Source organism: Vanellus vanellus, assembly GCF_965231255.1.
Source record: "Vanellus vanellus genome assembly, chromosome: 6".
Lineage (NCBI taxonomy): Eukaryota > Metazoa > Chordata > Aves > Charadriiformes > Charadriidae > Vanellus > Vanellus vanellus.
In genome coordinates this window covers 65,268,949-65,291,278 of record NC_138911.1, presented here as the reverse complement: position 1 = coordinate 65,291,278, position 22,330 = coordinate 65,268,949, and the positions used below count along the sequence as shown (strand labels likewise).

Below are 22,330 nucleotides of genomic sequence, written 5' to 3'. Positions count from 1 at the left end.
AACAAAAGGCTGTTTAAGATCATTGTAGTAATTTTGATGGTAGGGAATGTTATTGGGGTTATAATTACTTAAACATAGTTGGGTAGGCAGGAGGGTTCTGATGGTGTGCTCATAATGACTTTAACAGGAATGTAAATACAGATGAATTATCTGTATATATAATACTCATTTTTATCTGCTGTTTGAAATTATTCTGCCAGAGAGCTGGAAATTTGCAAGACTTGTGTCATCACTTCTATTTGTTTATTATGCTAATTATATTATCTGGTTTGATTGTCTGTCCACTCCAAGCTGTGTGCCATCAATGGAACAAATCTCATATATTTCTGAGAGGCATGACCTGAGTCTTTCTTCATTTTAATTAAGTAGCTGAATTGCATCCTACTTTTTAAAGTGAGCATGAATCAAGTAAAGCACTTTTTTGTTTGACAGAACGTGAATCAGCAACAGCTTGGAATTGGAGTAATTTTTAGTTATTTGCATGTTTACCTCAGAAAGCTGCCTTTGATCTATGGTTGCTTCTGATGGATGAGGAAACAACACTAGAGTTAGCCGTTTGACATTGTATTGCTGATGCATGCAGCTGCTTCAGTCTGAAGTAGATGTCCAATACTACTTGAAAATACCCGAGTAATGAACAGTCTCCACTTCTGAGCTGTCTAAAAGCTAGCTTATATGAGGAGTAAGTTCACAGTTTTATGTTCATTTTCTAATTGTTTTTTCTTTTGAGTCAACAGGCTCTGAGTATGACAGCAATAATTTGGTAGAAATTTAGTGTTAACTGTTTTAAGTCATTCTGAGGTCACAGTCAGATTTTTGTGGTTGGGGAAAAAGAGCTGCTTCTACAGCTAAAGTTGCAAAAGAGTTTCTAAAATTTCAGATATATTTTTCAGTGCTCACAATTTTACTCCCATATTTTTCAAACTGGAATATGAGTTCAGCTTATATTACCATATGATATCTATCTACTTACAATATCCCTATAGATATATTTCTCTTACATATGGGGGAAAATAGTGTGAACAATAGCTTCAAATGCTTGGGTTCAGTCTTTTTACCTTTTTTATTTTTCTTTGTGGCTTTTCATTCATTCACTGTAGTCATACACTACTTTCATTCGTCCAGTATTCAGCGTTCCTTAGAATGCCTCTACTGGTTTTTTACTTCTGCGTTTTCTTTTGATCCAGTCTGTGTGATTTTGAAAATGGACAGTCAACTCGTGTACAAAGTATGTTTTATGTACCATTTGTCTTTGTTATTGTGGTTGACGCAGCAACTTAGATTTTGTTGTTATAAGCCTATTCCAAAAAATTTAAACTTTTTAGAAGATGGCTCAAAAGTCCTACTTGTACTTTAAGTCTTACATTATGGTTATTTTGGTCTTTTAATATGGTCTTCAATATAAAACAAACTCTTGTTATACAGAAAAGGCTTTATTATGAAGCAATGCAGATACAGAGACGTAGAACAGTAACAATTACTCTCCTAACTTTTGATGTGCTTTTGCTAATGGCATGCAGAGGAATTCCTAACGGAATTAGTACAGTGTAGTTCAATTTTAAATGATTGAAGAGACTCACAGCAAGGGCTGAGGTTGAAGGAAGTGATGTCTTCTGTTAGAACAGTCAATAAATCTTGAAAAAATAGACAATTTTTTTAGACCTGTGAGTCCATTTTCTAAAGGAGAGTTTGAAATGTACACATAGTGCTTTCTGGATCAAGAATCTTTAAATATTTCTGAGAAGACTCTCATCAGCTTCCACAACTATTAAGTTAGAGTTGCTATGACAAAAAAAAAAAGGGATTGATGCAAGACGGAGTATGTTATGGTCAGAAAGGATGAGAATGCATGATAGAAAGACACACAGATAAGTAATAAAGTGGGAGCTTTTGGTGGGAGTTTTTGGATCTATTGTGTATAATGCCCCACATTTATAAGACCCATGAGCGGAAGAAGACAAAGTAGATTTTATTACCTGTTAGGTCATTTGAAGTGTTCATCTCTTTCATGCTACAAATAGCTAACTGTGGATGAAATACACCGACACAAAAAAATAAGACTTGAGAATGAAAAGAGATCCTGTGTCAAAATTAGACTATAAGATAAATTTAGGTCAGCAGAAGTAATTTACCCTTCTAGAATTTGGTTAGCATCTGTGATTTTCTGTGTAGAAAAATTACAGGCCTTGTACTTTTTCAGAAGACTTCTTATATTGTATAATGCATGCTGTGAAATGACAAATCTTGTTGAAAGTGAAAATTATAAATTCTGAGTCAGTGAATGAGGACTGGGCAGGGGGAAAATAATATCACCTATTAGCTCATTTTTGTTATATCACCTAGGATTTGGAAATTGTATTATCTTGATCTTGGAGTGAAAAGACTGGTTTTACTTTTTGAACTTAGACTCAAAATAAAAAACACCAAGATGAATTCTGCTCAGGGACCGTACATAATGCAATATGTGTTATATGTCATCTAAGGAAGAGGAAACACTTATCTTCTGGGAGATAGTAACGTTGATACCAGGGTAATATTTGGGAGGAAAAATGTGTTGCTTTGAGTTACTTTTTATATTCTTGGAATCTTTCTTAAAATTCAAAGGAGAAAAGCTCAGCATTTCCTCATAGTAATTAGTGTTTAACCTCACAGAAACTGATCGGGTTAAACTTGTCAGGTTAGGCAAGCTAAAGCCCAGATAGAACTAAATCTGGCCAGGGACATAAAGAAGGATTTTTTTGTTTGTCTTAAAGTATGTCAGCAAGAAAAGGAAGATTAGGGAAAATGTGGGCCCTCTCTGGAAGGAAACACAAGAGCTGGTTACCCAGGACAGAGACAGAGCTGAGGTACTCAATGACTTTTTTTGCCTCAGTCTTCACTGGCAAGGACTGCAGCCGCACTGCCCATGACGTGGAATGCAAAGGCGAGGATTGGAAAAGTGACGAACCACACACTGTAGGTGAAGATCAAGTGCGAGACCACCTGAGGAACCTGAAGGTGCACAAGTCAATGGGACCTGATGAGATATATCCATGGGTCCTGAGGGAACTGACAGATGAAGTTGCTAAGCCACTAGTCATCATATTTGAGAAGTCGAGATCTGGCGAGGTTCCTGCTGACTGGGAAAGGGGAAACATAGCCCCTATTTTCAAAAAGGGAAACAAGGAAGACCCAGGGAACTACAGGCCAGTCAGTCTCACCTCTGTGCCTGGCAAGATCATGGAGCAGATCCTCCTGGAAACTCTGCTGAGGCATGTAGAAAACAAGGAGGTGATTGGTGACAGCCAGCATGGCTTCACCAAGGGCAAGTCATGCCTGACAAATTTGGTGGCCTTCTACGAAGGGGTTACAGTGGCAGTGGACAAGGGAAGACTAACTGATGTCATCTACTTGGATTTGTGCAAAGCATTTGACACTGTCCCACACGATATCCTGGTGTCTAAATTGAAGAGACATGAATTCGACAAATAGACCACTCGTTGGATAAAGAACTGGCTGGACAGTCGCACTCAAAGACTTGTGGTCAATGGCTCAATATCCAAGTGGAGAGCAGTGACAAGTGGCGTTCCTCAGAGGTCGGTACTGGGGCCTGTACTGTTCAACATCTTTGTCGGTGACATGGACAGTGGGGTCGAGTGCACCAAGCTGTTTGGCGAGGTAGACATGCTGGAGGGGAGGGATGCCATCCAGAGGGACCTGGACAGGCTGGAGAGGTGGGCCCAAGCCAACCTCATGCAGTTCAACAAGGCCAAGGGCAAGGTCTTACATCTGGGTTGGGGCAATCTCAAGCACAAATACAGGCTCAGTGGGGAATGGCTGGAGGGCATCCCTGAGGAGAAGGACCTGGGGGTGCTGATTGATGAGAAGCTCAACATGAGCCAGCAATGTGTGATCGCAGCCCAGAAGGCCAACTGTATCCTGGGCTGCATCAAAAGAAGTGTGGCCAGCAGGTCACAGGAGGTGATTCTGCCCCTCTATTCCACTCTTGTGAGACCCCACCTGGAGTACTGCATCCAGCTCTGCAGTCCCCAACAGAAGAAGGACATGGACCTGCTGGAGTGTGTCCAGAGGAGAGCCATGAGGATGGTCCAAGGGCTGGAGCACCTCTCCTATGAGGAGAGGCTGAAAGAGTTGGGGCTGTTCAGCCTGGAGAAGAGAAGGCTCCAGGGAGATCTTATTGTGGCCTTCCAGTCCCTAAAGGGGACCTAAAGGGAAGGACTTTTTACTAGGGCATGTAGCGATAGGACGAGGGGGAATGGCTTTAAACTGGAAGAGGGCAGGTTCAGATTGAACATTAGGAAGAAGGTTTTCACTGTGAGGGTGGTGAGGCACTGGCACAGGTTGCCCAGAGAGGCTGTTGAGGCCCCATCCCTGGAGGTGTTCAAGGCCAGGCTGGACGTGGCATTGGGCAACCTGGTCTGGTGGGAGGTGTCCCTGCCTATGGCAGGGGGGTTGGAGCTCGATGATCTTCAAGGTCCTTTCCAACCTAAACCATTCTATGATTTTATGATGATATTGGGAAGAATGAAGTTATTGTGTCGTTATGGTACATTTGTTTTGGCTCAGGAACAGAAAGGAGTAGTTGTATGAATTAGAAATCGTTTTTCTCTTTGACAGTTGTTCAGCAAGCAAACAGAAATAAGAAACTTCAGTTGACCAAACTGAATCTTCGTAAACAAGGATACTATGAATACAAAATTACTGTTCAGCTAAACCTGGGTTTTGCATTTGTACTGTAATTGCACTGGAAGTTTCATGTGTAGTGGTGCATGTTCAGATATGTACTAAGATCTGATTAATTTCTTCTTTTTTTTAATATATACATTATGTAGACAGAATTCAAATATGCTGTAAAATGACCACAGGCACATATATCTGAGGCAGAAGATCAGGACGAGAAAGTAGTTTTGAAAATGAGATTTTAATAGAAAAAGGTTACAATGTCAATTGCAAGGAGCTGTTCATACTGTGATATTATCGGGACTTCTGACTTCTTCAACATAAATATTAATCAAGTGTTACATTTTCAGATTCATTTTATTCTATCTTATTTTCAGCAAAATTATATAAGCCTGAAAATACAAGTTTCTTCTCTTTATTTGCTCTGGCTAGACAAGTAACAGAGGGAAGGTTTGAAGGACAAAGCTGCTTAATGCTTCTTTGGCCCTGTCACAGTCTTGAACTTAGTTACAGTCTGGTTTATGTCCCTGTTCTAGAATCTTGAATATTATCATAAATTTCTTAATTTTTTGCGAAGGAGGCCTCTTTTTTTTAGCAGTTACTGTACAATGCCAGAACTGTAAGCAGTTTGAAACATCAGGTATCTGTTTTTAAAAATAGACCCCAAATATCTCATGTATCTTTGTAATTTCAAATCCTAGGGGAAATTTTCAGATAAAACATCATTTTGATTCCAGATACTTTTTTTTGTCATTTGCAACATGGTAGAGGATAATGTACAAACAATTTTGTGCAGCAATTATGTGGTCTATAAAATCTCCCTTGCAATATATAGTTTCATGACTCTGTTAATATTTGTACAGCTTATGCTTCTCAGTCTTTGTTCCACTGAAGCTCTTAAAGGAAGTTATCTTAATGAAATGACAGATCCTTCCATGGGACCGAGTCTGTTTATAATATACTTATTACAATATATGTCAAATAGAAGTTCAGACACTCCTGTTATATAATTCATGTTTACAGAAGTATACTTAAAATGTAAGCATACATAATATGAAATAAAAGGAAAGTTACTGCTTTAGAGCAGTGTTAACAAAGGATTGTACTTCTATAGAAAATACCAGACTGTATTTTATCAAAGGAGTATTCACCTTGAAATAAAATGAAAATTAGTCGTAAAACCACTGGTCAATATTTGTGATTTCAAGACATAAGCTTACTTTCTAGAATTTTTTCCTCTTTTTGTTACCAGAAACCTGAAATTATACAATCAAAGACAAAATTAAAAAATAAAACCTGTAAAAGTGTTAGTTTCTACTTAACAAGAGTAGTACATAGAAAGCGGTTTAATAAATTTTAAGTCTGTGTCTCCCATCTGCATAGGAAAGATTGCTATATAAAAATCTTCACAATAAAAGGAAAGAAGATTCTCTAAGGAGGTCTTATGGGCTAAGTACTTTTATGTTATTTACAGAAATATTTATCTGAATTTCTAGTTTGCCTTGGCAACCAGTATATTGTACAGGAAAAGAGAAATCCTGGAAGGAGAGTTGATATTGAATCATTATGAATAGGCTAAATCCTGTAGGATACTGAGCTTTTGTATCAATAGGAAATGAAGTTTTGGATTTACAAATCACAGTTACTGAATAGTTTAGGTGACTGGGGACCTCTGGAGGTCATTTGGTCCAATGCCCTGCTCAAAGCAGGGCCAACTTCCAAGTCTAATGTAATTTGGTGTTAGATCAGGTTGCTCAAGACATTGTCCACATGAGTTTGAATGTCTCCAAGGATCCCCCAACCTCTGTGCACCCTTTTTCAATGTTAAGCAATGTTCTTTGTGAATTTCTTTTTCCTAATACCTAATTAGTTCATTGACTATTTTATTCTTTTTTTTTTTTTATCATGTTATTCTAATCCCTCATTCTTTGAAGTTGGTAAATATTTACTTCTGTTTTCAACAAATGCAGATTTAGACCAGCAGAGGATGTTTTGGAATCTTGCACTGAAAATAACGTCACTTACGGGGTGTTAACGCTGTAATCCCCTGCAGCGATCCATCGGAACTTGTAGGTTTGTAAAGCACAGACTTAAGTGGTGGATTCAACAGTGGCTGTTTAGCAAATCATTTTTGCTGAACTGATACAGTTAGCCACAGTGTTAAAGAAAAGTCAGTTTATAAACACAGTGCTTCAGTTAGAGCTAAGGTAAATGTTGTACCTCAGTCTTCTTTACAATGCTGTATTCTGCTCCTGTCATCGTGTATTGCAGGCTAGTGCAAATGAAGGAGAGAGATGTAAATCTATCTTCTTTTCAAACTAATTTGTGGTAATATTCTCTTGGGGAACATTCAGTGACTAATCTTTCTTCATGCTGTAGAAGGAGCTGTAGCCCTTCATTCCCATTCCAGATACTAATTGAGTACCCAGGGACTTTTTAAACTTTTTTGGTTTTATTTTGCAGAACCTGTTTTTAAAAATGCTTTTAAAATTAAACTCAAATTGGATTATTAAGCATCAGTAGTTAGTTTTTAAAAATATAAATGTAATATAAATATAAATCTTACTATCTGCCCTGAGCTTGCTGAATGTTTGCAAACCTGGAAACACCTGTCCTGAATATGAGGATCAGAGAATAGCTGTGGTGGGAAGGGACCTCTGGAGACCCATCTAGTCCACCTTCCTGCTCAAAGCAGTGTCAATTAGAAAAATATATTCAAGCTCTTGTCCTGAACTCAGGATTTTGAATCCTAAGGATGGAGACTCCACCACCTGTCTGGGCAATTAACTCCAATGTTTGAGCACTCTGACACTGAAGAACGTTTTTTAAGGTTTAAGTAAAGTTTCCTGTGTACTCAGTTTGTGCCTGCTGGCTCTCGTCCTGTTACTGGGTACCACTACACCTCCATCTTCTTTACTGCCTCACATCAGATCTTATACATATTAAACAAGGCCCCCAATCCTTCTTGAGACTAAAAATCCCTGTTGTCTAGGCTTCTGCTCAAATGTTAGGTGCTGTAATTGCTTAATCATTTTAATGGCCCTTTGATGGACTTACTCCCATCTGTCTATGGATTTCTTGTGCTGAATAGAGAAGAGTCATTGCCTCCCTTGAGCTGCTGCTGCTGCTTTTCCTAGTGCAGCCCAGTATGCTGTCAGCCACCTTTGCTACAAGGATGCATTGCTGGCTCCTGGTCAGCTTGGTGTCCATCAGAACCTCCAGGTCCTTTCCTGCCAAGCTACTTTGCAGTTGGCTGGCCCCCAGCTTGTTGTGGTGCATGGGGTTATTGCTCCACAGCTGCAGGACTTGGATTTCCCGCTGCTGAACTTCGTAGGATCCCTGTTGGTTTGTTTGTCCAGCTTGTTGAGGCAGCACAACCATCTGGTCTATCAACCCATCCTCCAGGTTTTTTGTCACCTGTATACTAGCTGAGGGTGCACTCTGTCCCATCATCCAGGTCATTAATGAAAACATTAAGCATATTTCCCCCTGCGTAGATCTCTGAAGTAAACCACTGGGGGCTGGCTACCTTGTTGTTGATAACAACCCTTTATGCTCTATAGTTCAGCCAGTTTTCAGTGCACATCGCTTTCCTTTTATCTAGCTTGTACTTCATCAGTATATCTATGAGGATATTATGGGAGACAATGTCAAAAGCCTTGCTAAAATAAATTAATCAACTTCCAGGCCAGTCATCTCATCATAGAAGGCTGTCAAGTTGGTTGGTCAGGCATGATTTTACCCTTCACAAATGCAGGCTTGACTGCTCCCCATCACTTTTTTTTGTCCTTTGTATGTTTGTTTGTTGTATGTTTGGTTTCTAGAAGGATTTTCTCCAATCTCAAGGCAGTCCCAAATATAACGTAGACTTCATTTTACTGAGGTAGAAAAAACAAGTAAAACCAAATGCAAGAGCTGGAGGGAGAGGCTTAATGCTATGCTTGCGCTTGAGAAGTACCAGTTCCTCAGTGAGCCTTGTGGCTGGACCAGCTCTGGTACCACTGGCTGGCAGCGAGCAGCTGGTGTTGCAGTAAGTATTAGGACACAAGTGTTCAGGCATGACAGCTTTCCCCCCTGGATGAGGATTCCCAGCATTGTAAAGTCACTGGAGTCTCCTGTAGGATGAACTCAGAAGATGAGTCCTTGAGTTTTATATTTAAATGGTATTATCTACGTGGATTTTGCTAGCACAAAAGAAGTTGAGCTGAATTGCTTCTAAGTATAGGGCTCTGTTGAGTTCTTCTATAGTTATCACTGTTAATAAAGGAATAGAACCTTCATTACGTTGAGCTTACTGTGACTCTTAAAAAAAAAGAAAAAGATTTAGCATTTATTTTAATGTATTTATTAGTATAAAAATGTCTAAATCTGAGCATTTAGCAGTAATTCACTATAATCCTGAAGTCTTTAATATTTAAAGAAAATCTATGGTGCAGCTTCTTTGGTAGAAATAGAAGAAAAATCTTCCACAGTTGGAAAATTACAGGCTGTGTAGGTGTTGAAATGCCTCCTGCTTCACATTCTTAATTGGCAGCAAGCCAGATACTAAGCATTTCTGGTTTAAAGGGAAATGCTCCCCTTTTCCTTGCATTTCTGACTGATAAAGTTGGTTGCGTTTTTTTAGCAGCTAGGATTTCTTCTATCTTGATACAAACCAAATAAAATTTTCAATAAAGTAGCTTCTCCTAATTACCTTGAATTACCTTGACCTTTTGCGTTATTATTGGATAATTCAAAGGTATGCATCCCTTCCTTGCAAGCTGTGTTGTAAGAAGCTGTGGGCCTCATCCACCATATAACCCTTTTCCACTCTGGGGTCTCTGGATTTCTCAGTTCTGCTTTAAAGCTTTGTTGGAATTAATGTGTGATACTCAGAGAAATCTGCCATAAACATGAAAGGCTTTAATATTTATAGCTTTACATTAGATAATAAAATAGTTTTGAATAATGCAAAAATATTGCAAGATGTAAATAGATAAGTTATTAATCATTAATTTAAGTCCATTTTCAGCAGTTGACAGAATAATGTCCTTTCACTGAGTTTAGATATTATTGAGACACATGTTTTTATTGAGAGCGCTCACGCATGTTTACCAGAAGAGATTGCAGGGATGCTAATATTAAAATCAGTCTGAAAATCTGTACTCTCATCCATTCTTGCTGGTTTGTAATGGCATTAAAAAGGCCTTTTTAAGAAAATCACATTAGAGTAGTTTTACATCAGTTGTAGCCTTAAAAGAGGATTAAAAAACTACAAAAATACTGATACATTTTCTCAGTTGGAATACACACTGTAATTACAAAAAACATGCAGTATTGGCTTAGTCATTTTCTGTATTCCTAAAGTAAGGTAGATACCAAATGAAAAAGATAACCTATATTCAAAAAATATAGGAAATGGTCGTTGAACCTATATTCAAAAAATATAGGAAATGGTCGTTGTTTTTATGCTCTGTAAACCCTTTTACTCGTCTTTGAAAATACATATCTAAAAATTGTCTTTTTTTCAGCCTGTTGAGGATTTCTCAATGAATATTTTCGTGATTACAATCTGATATTAGAAGTTCAGTGTATTTTTCTTACATCTGTGTTAACCTCCATCCACAGCTGTAATTTCTGTTTGCTTTTTATTATTGTAAATGTATAGGCGCAATGAAGTGAACTGTCTGCTCTGGGAATGATTCCCAAATTTTGCTCAGCAGGTCAAAATGTTCCAGCCCGACATGTTATAACCTCAGTACAGCATTCACAGCTTTCTGCTCACTTCTTAGAATCTTAGAATTGATGATAATTCCTCTGTTTGGGTTCTTTCTAATATTGGGTTCTTTCTGTCTTTCTGATATTTAAGGTGAATAAGGTCTGCCTAAGGACTGGAGGAAAGCCAGTGTCACTCCAGCCTTCAGAAAGGGCAAGAAGGATGACCCGGGAAACCTCATGCCGGTCAGCCTCACCTCCATCCCTGGAAAGATGATGAAACAGCTTGTTCTGGGCATCATCTCCAAGCATCTGGAGGAAAAGAAGGTAATCAGAAGTAGTCAACATGGATTCACCAAGGGGAAGTCATGTCTGACTAATCTGATAGCCTTCTACTATGGCGTGACTGGATGGGTGGATGAGGGGAGGGCAGTGGATGTTGTCTACCTTGACTTCAGCAAGGCTTTCGACACTGTCTCCCGCATCATCCTTACAGTCAAGCTCAGGAAGTGTGGGTTAGATGAATGGACAGTGGGGCGGAATGAAGAGTGGCTGACAACTCGAGCACAGAGGGTTGTGGTTAGTGGTACAGAGTCTAGTTGGAGGTCAGTAACAAGTGGTGTTCCTGAGGGGTCTGGTCCTGTTCAATATATTCATCAGTGACCTGGAGGAAGGGGTAGAGTGTACCATCAGCAAGTTTGCTGATGGCACAAAAATGGGAGATGAATTATATGATAGCCATGGTCTGCAGAAGGAGGGAGAGAAGGGATTCAGTGCTGGCCGTGACGGCACTGTGCCCAGCCCAAGGCGCTGCCGCGAGCGGCGGGGCCCTCGATGCGCAGTGAGAACCCACCCCCCAAGGGCGCACGTTTCTGCCCCGGCCCTCGTCCAGCCCAGCCTCCCCCCGCCTTTGCTCTTGAATGTTTCTCAAAATGATCTGAATGGAAGAATCGACTTTACATTCAGTAAGTTTGCCGAGGGTAGTAAAGTAGGAGGAGCTGTGGACTCCCTGAAGGGTAGAGAGGCCTTCCGGAGCGATCGGCATAGAGTAGAGAGCTGGGCGATCAGCAGCTGTATGAACTGTAAGGAGAGCAAGTGGGGGATTCTGCAGCTGGGCTGGGGTCATGCTGGTTATGCATACAAACTGGGGGACAAGAGGCTGGAGAGTGGCTGTGTGGAAAGAGATCTGGGGGGCTAGGGTGATGGCAAGTTGAATATAGAACAGAGTCATCAAATTGTTTTGGTTGGAAGAGACTTTTAAGATCGTTGAGTCCAACCATCAACCTAACCCTGGCAAGTCCACTGCTAAAGCATGTCCCTGCGCACCACGTGTCCCTGGGGGTCCAGGCATGGTGACTGCCCCACTTCCCTGGGCAGCCTGTTCCAATGCTTGATAACGGTTTTGGTGAAGACATTTTTCTGAACATCCAATCTAAAACTCCCCTGGTGCAACTTGAGGCCGTTTCCCCTTGTCCTATGGCCTGTTCCTTGGGAGCAGAGACCGTCTCCCACCTGGCTAGAAGGTCCTTTCAGGTAGTTGTAGAGAGCGATAAGGTGTCCCCTGAGCCTCCTTTTCTGCAGACTAAATAACCCCAGTTCCCTCAGCGGCTCCTGCCAAGACTTGTGCTCTAGACCCCTCACCAAGCATTGTTGCCCTTCTCTGGACACACTCCAGCACCTCAATGTCCCTCCTGTAGTGAGGGGCCCAAAACTGAACACAGTACTCAAGGTGTGGCCTCACCAGTGCTGAGTGCAGAGGTACGGTGACTTCCCTAGTGCTGCTGGCCACACTTTTTCTATTACAAGGCAGAATGCTCTTGGCTGCCATGGCCACCTGGGCACACTGCTGGCTCATATTTGTCTGGCTGTCGACCAAAATGCTTCCAGGTGCCTTTGCACCAGGCAGCCTTCCAGCCACTGCTCTCCAAGCCCGTAGCGTTGCATGGGTTTGTTGTGACCCAAGTGCGGGACGTGGCACTAGGACTAGTTGAATCGCAAACCCTTGGTCTCAGCCCATCGATGCAACCTGTCCAGATGCCTCTGTACAGCCATCCTTCCCTCATGCAGATCAACACAGCCGCCCAGCTTGGTGTCGTCTGGAAACTTCCTGAGGGTGCACTTGATCCCCTTGTCCAGATGGTTGAGAAAGATATTAGAGAGAACCAGTCCCAACCCTGAGCCCTGGGGAACAGCACTTGTGAGTGGCCGCCAAGCGTTTTTAACTCCATTCAGCACAAGTCTTTGGGGCCGGCCATGCGGCCAGTTTTTCACCCAAAAGCGTACACCCGTCCAAGCCATGAGCAGGCAGTTTCTCCAGGAGAATGCTGTGGGAAACAGTATCCAAAGCTTTACTGAAGTCTAGGTAGGCAGCATCCACAGCCTTTCCCTGGTGCATGAATCGGGTCCCCCTGTCCTTGAAGAAGATGAGGTTAGTCAAGCAGGACCTGCCTTTCATGAAGCCATGCTGGCTGGGCCCAGTCTCCCGGTTGTCCTGTATGTGTCACGGGATGCACTCAAGATGATCTGCTCCGTAACCTTCCCTGGCAGCAAGGTCAGGGTGACAGGCCTGTAGTTCCGCGGATCCTCCTCCCAGCCTTTCTTCTAGCTGGGCATCACATTTGCTAGCCTCCAGTCAACTGGGACCTTCCTCGGGTAGCCAGGACTGCTGATAAATGATGGCAAGTGGCTTGGGAGCACTTCCACCAGCAATCTCAGTACCCTTGGGTGGGTTCCATCCAGCCCCCGAGACCTGTGTGCGTCTAAGTGGTGTAGTAGCTCACTGACCATTTGTTCTTGGTTTATGGGGGTTCATTCTGCTCCCCATTCCTGTCGTCCAGCTCAGCGAGCTGGGTAGCCTGAAGACAGCTGGTCTTACCGTGAAAGGCTGGGGCAAAGAAGGCATTAAGTACCTCAGCCTTTCCCTCCTTCTTGATCACTATGTTTTCCCCGCGCATCCAATAAAGGCTGAAGATTCTCCTTTTGCTGTTGATGTATTTATAGAAACGTCTTTTATTGTTGTTTGCGGCAGTAGCTAGATTAAGTTCTAGTTGGGCTTTGGCCCTTCTAATTTTCTCCTTGCATAGAGTGAGAAAATCTCTGTAGTCTTCTGGGGTGGCCTGCCCCTTCTTGCATAGTCCATAAATTTTCCTTTTCTTCCTGAGTTCCAGCCACAGCTCTTGGTTTAGCCAGGCCGGTGGTCTTCCCCACGTGCTGGTCTTACGGTACATGGGGATGGCCAGCCCCTGCAGCTTTAGGATTTCCTTCCTGCAGAATGTCCAGCCTTCCTGGACTGCTTTGCCCTTCAGGACTGCCTCCCAAGGGGCTCTGTCAAGCAGGCTGCTAAAGAGGTCATGGTGACTGGGCCCAATCGCCCAGTTGTCCTGTATGTTTTGTGGGACGGCACTCAAGATGACATTTTTTTTGGTAACCTGAGCCCACGAAGTTCACTTAGTACTATGTAGGAAATCAATAGGGCTACTTACTGTGGTGAAATTAAGCATAAGCATGAATGCCTTTACGACTGAGGCTTGTAATGTGTTTTCGTGAGCAGGAACCTTCATTTACTTTCAGTGCAGAGCCTTGAAGGAGAGGTCGTCTTTGTTTCTGCCTGTATAGGCAGTAGAGGGAAAGAGGTGCTTCAGTGACTCGATCCTTCTCATCTATTTAGTCTGAGATAAATTGCTCTTTATTGAGTCCTATTTCTCTCTATTGATTTTAAAGGAAAATTTTCTTATAGGCAGTCACAGACCAGCTAAGATAAAATCGATTCCATTATATATGCTTTAGACACGTGCTTTCAAATTACACCCTTATACAGCGACCTAGTTTGTAGTTTGTGAGTTAGGTAAGTACACTCATCTGCAGGATGGAAACCTAACGCAGAAGCGAACTGGGGTGTGTGTGACTCTCCACCTTGCAAAGAGGATTTGAATTCCTGCCTTCCAGCCTATACTTAATCTTCCAGAATGTGCTGCCTTTTAACATGGAAAGTTATCTTTACAAGGGTACCGAAGAATACTTTCTTTCAAAAATACACTGAAATTGCAGTTTGCTAAACGATTAAGTTAATGTTGGTGATACCTAATTGTTGTTTGAATATTTTCATTGGGAAATGATAGAGCGCAAAGAAAAAAAAAATCTTTCCAGTAGGATATTGCAGTATTTCTATTTAGGTATTTTAGTTTCTGTTGATTTTAACGAAAGCTTTTACTTTTTCTTCTTGCTTATTATGCAAATATATCCTCATTTTTAAAAGCACATATGTATCCATTTAACAAAATAGATCTAAATTGGTGTACTTGACTGTACCTATAATTTCGTTTGGTCTTCTGAAAGACATGTATTTCAAGGATGATATAGATCATTAATGGAACGTGTAAAGGTCTTTTCAGTTCTAAATGCTGCAGAAAGGCTTTGCATCTCAACTGAATTCCCTAACATACATCAGAGGCAGGACAAAACTGGAAGGTGGTTTTGCAAATCTACTGTCCTGTGACCAATTTATGTACCTAGTGCCCTTCCTGAGCTCATACGTTTCACTAAAAACACTTCGAATGACGACAGAATGGGGAGGGGTATATGGAAGTATATAAAAGTAGTTTCACTATGAATTTCTTTTAAAATTATGTGTGTAATCATATTGTACATTTAATTGTAATGTCACGTTAAGAAAAATGCTTGCACGTGTACAGTTGAGCTTTGCATGCTTATTTAAAAATAAGCTGCTTAGCTTTTGCAACAAGCATTTCAACAGGAAAAAGGATGTGTTGATGTTTAGTTTTATTTTTAATTTTGGCATCCAGACCCTGTTCTAGAAGTTCATGCACTTGGGTAGTTTTTGTTTTCATCCCTTGCCTTTTCTTCATTGCTGCCTACCGTTTCCCTCCCATCCTGCTTTTTTTTCCCCCCTTTATTAATTGTGGGATAGCATTGCAAGAGACAGCATAAGGAGAAAGGTACAACCTTTCTAACCAAGTTTTTACATCCTTCTTTAATCGTGTTTGTCAATATACATCTGACTGTTTTCCCTACGAAAAGGAAAAAATGGTAGATTTATGTTTAAATGTTGTTCTGGAGTGTAGTTTTCATTTATATCTTCTATTTGTCCCCTTCCTATGCTTTATCACCTGTATTGTTATAATAGAAAAGCTTCCACAAAAGTACTGCCTTGATCATCTAGTTTGAAAAGATCTTTCAAATCTTGTATATTTTTTTCCAAAGCTACACTGAAAATTAAAATATTCTGTATTAGAAATGATATGTAAGAGCTTTTATGGTTGATATTTTTTAATGTTGTTTTCTGCTACATATTACATAAAAAAATAATGCCTCTCAGCTTACTATATGAATAACCCGGGTAGCGTGGATTTGTTGTTTGTTGTTTTATTTTAAATGAAAGCTGTGAGCTTGTAACCACCGTAGAGAGTAATGTGTTGTATCTATATATTTTTATAAGTTCTGGCCAGGATATCCAAGGAACAAGTGTGGTGGCAAATCTTCCAGTCCTGATGCGACAGAATCCTGCAGAAACACTTCGTCGGGTTTTACCAAAAATCAGAGTAAGTTGTGTATAATGAGGTTTGACTCTGTCTTTTTCTGCCAGTATAAGTATTTCAACAGAGGCAAAAAAATCCCACTTTTATGGCAAAATCATTCTCTATGAGAGTATCGTGGTTTTACCTTAAAACCAAGACAGACAGGTATGTCCAGTAGATCTTCCACGTTAATTCATGGAATTTAAAAAGTATTGCAGGTATTATATTTTTTTAAAAAATGTTACAACAGGAAAAGAGCCAGAATTAACACCATTTACATATTCTATGATTTACCGGTGTATTGACAGCTTTTTGAGAACTCCTTTTGAGGACCAGCCAGTCATAATGGTTCATTTTGATGTTCTTAATCTCCTTCCATCCAAACATTTAGATTTTCATGCTGCTATCCAGAAAAGTATGCTTTGCTTTTAGCTGTCTGAAGTTTCATGTGCTGCCCTCCACATTGTTAGTAAGTCGCTGCTAGCTATGGTAGATGCCTGCTGGCCACGTAATGTTATACAGTAATTTCGTACACAAATATGTTTGTATGAAGGATATTTGGGCTGTTTAATTTTAATATCTGATATCAAAGGTCTTTTCCAACATAAATGATTCTATGATTCTGTGATTTAACTTGGAAAAGAGAAGGCTCCAGGGAGATCTTATTGTTGCCTTTCAATACTTAAAGAGGGCTTATAAGAAAGATGGGGACAGAATTTTTAGCAGGACCTGTTGCGAGAGGACAAGGGGTACTGGTTTTAAACTAAAGAGGGAAGATTTAGACTAGACATAAGGAAGGAATTGTTTACGATGAGGGCGGTGAAACACAGGCCCTGGTTACCCAGAGAGGTGGGAGATGCCTCATCCCTGGAAACATTCCGGGTCAGGATGGACAGGGCCCTGAGCAGCCAGATCTAATTGAAGATGTCCCTGCTCGTGGCAGGGTGGACTAGATTGGTTGGACCTTTAAAGGTCCTTTCCAACCCAAACTATTCTGTCTTTACTAGGGCATGTAGCAATAGGACAAGGGGGAATGGCTTTAAACTAGAAGAGGGCAGGTTCAGATTAAAAATTAGGAAGAAGTTTTTCCCTTTGAGGGTGGTAAGGCACTGGCACAGGTCGCCCAGAGAGGTTGTTGAGGCCCCATCCCTGGAGGTGTTCAAGGCCAGGCTGGACGTGGCCTTGGGCAACCTGGTCTGGTGGGAGATGTCCCTGCCCATGGCAGGGGGGTTGGAACTCAACAATCTTCAAGGTCCTTTCCAACCTAAACCATTCTATGATTCCATGATCTGTATCAGATTCTCATTGCCAGGTGTAAGAAAGTATATATTTATATTAGTAACAAAGGTGAGATGCCTGAGTGTGATGTTACACGGTTTTCTATCTACCAAGGAGATGGTTACTAAATAGCAAAGTAGGCCCTTGTGAAAATGATACTTGTTTGTTCCAGTAAATTCTCATTTATATGTCATTGTTTTCTTTGAAGTTTTGAAGAAATGAGTTGCTGCTTTTATTGAAAAAGCTGTGTGCATATATATATCTCACAACTGTTTGTTTGTTTGTTTGTTTTTTGTTTTTTACTTTTAAGACAGCTCCTTAATGTATTAATAAAAGAATTCCAGAAAAAAATATCATATTATGAAAAACTACTTGCTCTATTTCCTACTACCTGTGGAATTGGTCTTAAACTGAATCCTCTGTGTCTCCTAATCTTAAGAAAGTGGCTGCTGAAGGGACAATTCAATATTTGTGAAAAACTAATTTAATGAGTTATATTCTGCTTATTTTTTATTAATTGACTGAAAGATGAAGAGCAAATATGTATGTAGTCCTCAACATGATTACTTAGCAAATATTGTTCTGTAGGATATTTAAATACAAGCTCTACTGCAGAGGAGTCTTAACTTCCATGAGATAGATGTACTCCGTAATATTCCACACATCGGTATATGTTGGGGGCCACCCAGCTGGAAAGCAGCCTTGCAGAAGCTGGTCCTGGTGGACACCAAGTTAAACATGAGCCCGTAATGTGCCCTTGTTGCCAAGCATCCTGGGCTGCATGAGTCAAAACATGGCCAGCAGTTCGAGGAAGGTGATCCTTCCCCTCTATTCCACCTTCTATTCTACTCCACCTGGAGCACTGTGTCCCAGTTCTGGGCTCCCCTGTACAAGAGAGATATGGACATACTGAAGAGGGTACAGTGAAGGGCCATGAAGAGGATTAAGGGACTGGAGCATCTCTCCTATGAGAAAAGGCTGAGAGGGCTGAGACTGTTCAGCCTACAGAAGAGAAGGCTTGGAGGGGATCTTATCAATGTATATAAATACCTGAAGGGAGGATGCAAAGAGGATGGAGCCAGGCTCTTTTCAGTGGTGCCCAGTGACAGGACCAGAGGCGATGAGCACAAAATGAAACACAAGAGGTGCCCTCTGAACATCAGGAAACACTTTTTCACTGTAAGGGTGAGAGCTGGCACAGGGTGCCCAGAGAGGTTGTGGAGTCTCCATCCTTGGAGGTATTCCAAAGCCATCTGGACATGTTCTGGCTCCAGGTGGCCCTGCTTGAGCAGAGGGATTGGACAAAATGACCTCCAGAGGACCCTTCCAACCTCAGCCATTCTGTGATTCTGTGAATATCAGACATCACCTTTCAACTTCGTATTATCTCCTGAGACTCCTGTGATCTCATGAGACTCTTATTTCTTAAGAGGAGCTGTTTCAACTTTTGTCTGATTATTTAAATTCAGCAAATGGCCAAGAAACAGCTGTCCTCGGAACTGGGGACTACTATAGACTGACAGATTGTTAAGAAAACATTAAAGTACTTCTAGTTATCATGTTCTGTGCTATAAGATGCAGGTCAACAGGCACTTCGTTTAAATATATATGTGTATTAAAAAAATGCTTTGAGAAAAAGAATGACTTCAGTTTGCAAAGAAATTGAAAGCCCTTAAACATACACCAACTTTCTGCAGTTACTACCACATGTTATTCTGACATTCATAATACATTCTTTCCTAAACCAATGTACTGGTTTCAAGAAAAGTTTGTGTTTGTTTTTGTTTTTGTTTTTATTTTCGGTTTAATATACTGAATCCATTTTTGTCTCTGGTGTTTCTGCTTTGAGAGCAAAGTTCTTCCTGAAATGAAGGAGTAATAAGAAACGCTGTGTTTTGGTTGTTTTTTTTTTTTTTTTTTAAACCCTTATTTGTCAGGGAATGGAGAAGTGGTAGTTTTTGCCTCTCTGCCTTTAATAAAAAGTCTAATATAGGAATACAGTTTTTGATTCTAGTCTTAGTTATTTTTTTATATAGGGATGGAGAAAAAATTGAAAAGGATGATCATTAGCACGATCAGGGCCTAGGGCCTGGAAAATATTTGTACAGTGGGAGTTGGAACTCAGTGTGTTTAGATCAGGCGGTACTTAGTTATTACTTTATAAAAGTATCTTCCTGCATAATATTAAAGGACATTTAACTGAAAACAGCGTATGAAGGACGAAGAGTTAGGAACCGAAGACAGAAATATTAGAAATGAAGCAGACAACTTTAATAATGAATCTGGTCAATCTTTGAGGAAATAACTAAGGAAAGTAGTGTGTTTTTCATCTTGCAGTGTCATTTAAATCCAGACTGAATGCCTTTTTAGATGACAAATTAAATGAAACTTAAGTTAATGGGCTCAAGGCAGAGGTAAAAGCATGAAATACAATGAGGTCAGTCTAAATTTAAGTATTCCTTTCAGGTTTAAACCTAATAAATGAAAACTTCCTGCAATATATATATGAATTAAATTTCTTTCTGTAGCTATACTCTTATAAAGCAGGTTCTTCAATGGTGCTCTGTTATCTAATATTTATTTATTTTGTAATAGAAGAACAGTTCTTTTGCACCCATATTCACTGCACTTTTAACTGAAGAAAAGTATTTGCCATCATTAATGGCTTGACCTATTTTTTTTTCTTATACTTATTTTTATTGGAGGAATAGCCCTGACCATTAAATGGAAACTGTTTCAGTCTATAAAGGCATAATCAGACTCAACTGCGATTAGAGTCTTGCAAATGTAGTCTGGCATTACAGGGAAATAAGCTGAGTTAAATTACTGCAGTTGATTTCACTTCTGTAGATGGGGAAAAATCTTTTGTGAATTCAAATTTGCACATGAAAAATTAGTTGTATAGTAATTTCAGGATGCTATTTAACTGAAAGTATTGTCACTGTATAACTGGTTGGGGAAACCAGTGTACTTATTTAGCATACTTGCAAGAACCCAAAAGCGAAACAAAATACTGTTTTTATTAACGCTGATTAAAACAGCTACAGGGAGAAATAAATGCAAAGAATGTTCTGCTGGATACATTACGAAATTTTATTTCGCTTGTGAGAAATTGATAAACCTGGTTACTTTTACAAATAAATATAGAAATGGATATATGCAAATTGCTTATCATTCCTTAGAACCTAATTAAATTAAAATTATATCTAAGACCCTTTACATATTTATATATAGGATTTTCACCCTGTCTTATACTTAACATTGATTTTAGGGACCATCCTCATTGCATCTGTGAGCTTCTGTAATCTCCATTATTTCTGTGTCTTTCTAGTCCTAAGGGAAGTTTTCTGTCATATCAATGCAGTTACCAAAACAATGGACTATTTCTGCTTGCAGCATTCTTTCAAGAGAATTCTGTTGCTGCAGGGCATGAAGTGCATTAAACTAGAGGTGAATTTTCTGTTTTCCAATTAATGGAATAAGCCAGGCTTGCTGAATATTGCAAGTTTTGATGCCCGAGTTTAACTTGCAGACATTAGGATAGTCAAGAACATGGTAATACCCTTAAATTCCATTAAATACACTCGACTGAGTACGATAGACAGGAAGAGCTTTTTTCCTCCAGAGTGAGAATCTGCAGAGGATCCATGTATGGAAAAATACATTACTTTCTAAGTAAATAAATTTATAATAAGTAACTTTAAGTCGCTCAACTTGAGTTCAGTGAAACTGGAACGAGGAGACCCATACGTTTTCACATGTGTAACTGCACAGTCCTGAGTGCAAACGTCACTGCTGGCAGGTGTGTAAGCAATCTAGAGATTTACGTTCCGGTGTCTCCCGAGGTCCATGAGGAGGCACATCCAGAGAATGTGTTCTCACACATGATTATCCAGAGTTGTGTGGATCTGTGAAGGAGACTATTTGGAAAATATATTTGACGGTAAGTAACCCCGTTGCATGGTGTACAAAGTGAACACGTACATAAAATTGAATTCAGCTCCATCAGGTGCTGGTCTGCAGTGCTGTCTTAGCACCCACAGTGCATAGATAGTTCTTTTGCTTATTTGGGGGATGTTTTTTTGAACAAGTGTAAGTCAAAATCTCGGAACACTACGCACAGGTATTCTGATCCCAGAAACGTTCAGATTACAAAATTGGTAGGTGTCCTTATTCTTGGCTGTGGCTGTTTTAATAACAACAGAGAAACAAGGACAGGGACAGGCTGTGGAGATAGCAAGAGGGCGGTTTCCATGGCTATTGAATGCAAATATTTTATCACACTTGGATTCGTAAGCTGCGCAGTGCTGTTTCTTTTTTTCATCTAGGGAAGCGGTGGCAGGGAGAATGCTGTTACAAATATACACGGCTGTAAACGGAGACTACTGTTGAGAGAATAAGTAATGATTCTCTTTGAAATCAGATCAACTAAAAGTTACACATTTGCACACATAAACCGGCTGACATTTGTGTAATGAAAACAACTTCTTGTTTTACTTTGAAGTAAGCAAAATCTACTAAATAATTTCTCACATTCACAGCAAACTGTATTTTCTCAACAAAATTCCTCTGCTTATAGCAGAGGTCCATAATGAATATTTCCTTAATCTGCTCTAGGTTGTTTTTTCAAAAAAAAAAAAAAATCAGCTTATCATTGATTTTTGACTTGTGATCTAAGAAAACACTGTTCATCTCAAGCACTTTAAAAAAAAAAAGATGCAAACCCACATATAGAAAGTGTTAAATAGGAAGTATGGGCTTTAAACTCTTACTGAGTTTGAAATCATTTGTGAAATGAGTGTAATGACTTAGTAGTAGAATAATGCATATTATTTTCTCGTGAGATAGAGAGATACATTTAGAGAAGTAAATGAATGGAGTGTTCACCTAGCTGCTAGATGTATACAAACTTACAATGAATGCTGTTTCATAGATTGCATCCTGCAGGCACTTTGGTGTGTGCATAAATCTGAAATTTAAACCTCCTTTTGCTTTCATTCAAGAAATCTAGTAATATTTCATTCCCATATTTTTGAATTGATGCTTTTGAATTGATGCTTTTAAATACAGCCTAATTAATTACATTCTTATATGTTAAAGCTAAGTACTGGTAAATGCTGAGTTACCTAGATAAATATTCTAGT

General features: G+C 40.0%; 1 protein-coding gene across 1 annotated transcript in view; it reads left to right on the top strand.

Annotated features, from left to right (window-relative positions):
- Nucleotides 1-22,330, top strand: part of PPP4R4 (protein phosphatase 4 regulatory subunit 4) — a gene marked incomplete at its 5' end in the record, with an annotated part of 74,380 nt that overhangs the window by 12,991 nt on the left and 39,059 nt on the right. Inside the window, 2 exons of the mRNA XM_082485791.1 lie at nt 15,830-15,932; nt 21,515-21,557. Coding sequence (XP_082341917.1) covers nt 15,830-15,932; nt 21,515-21,557 — 146 coding nt within the window. The remainder of the gene's footprint in view (nt 1-15,829; nt 15,933-21,514; nt 21,558-22,330) is intronic.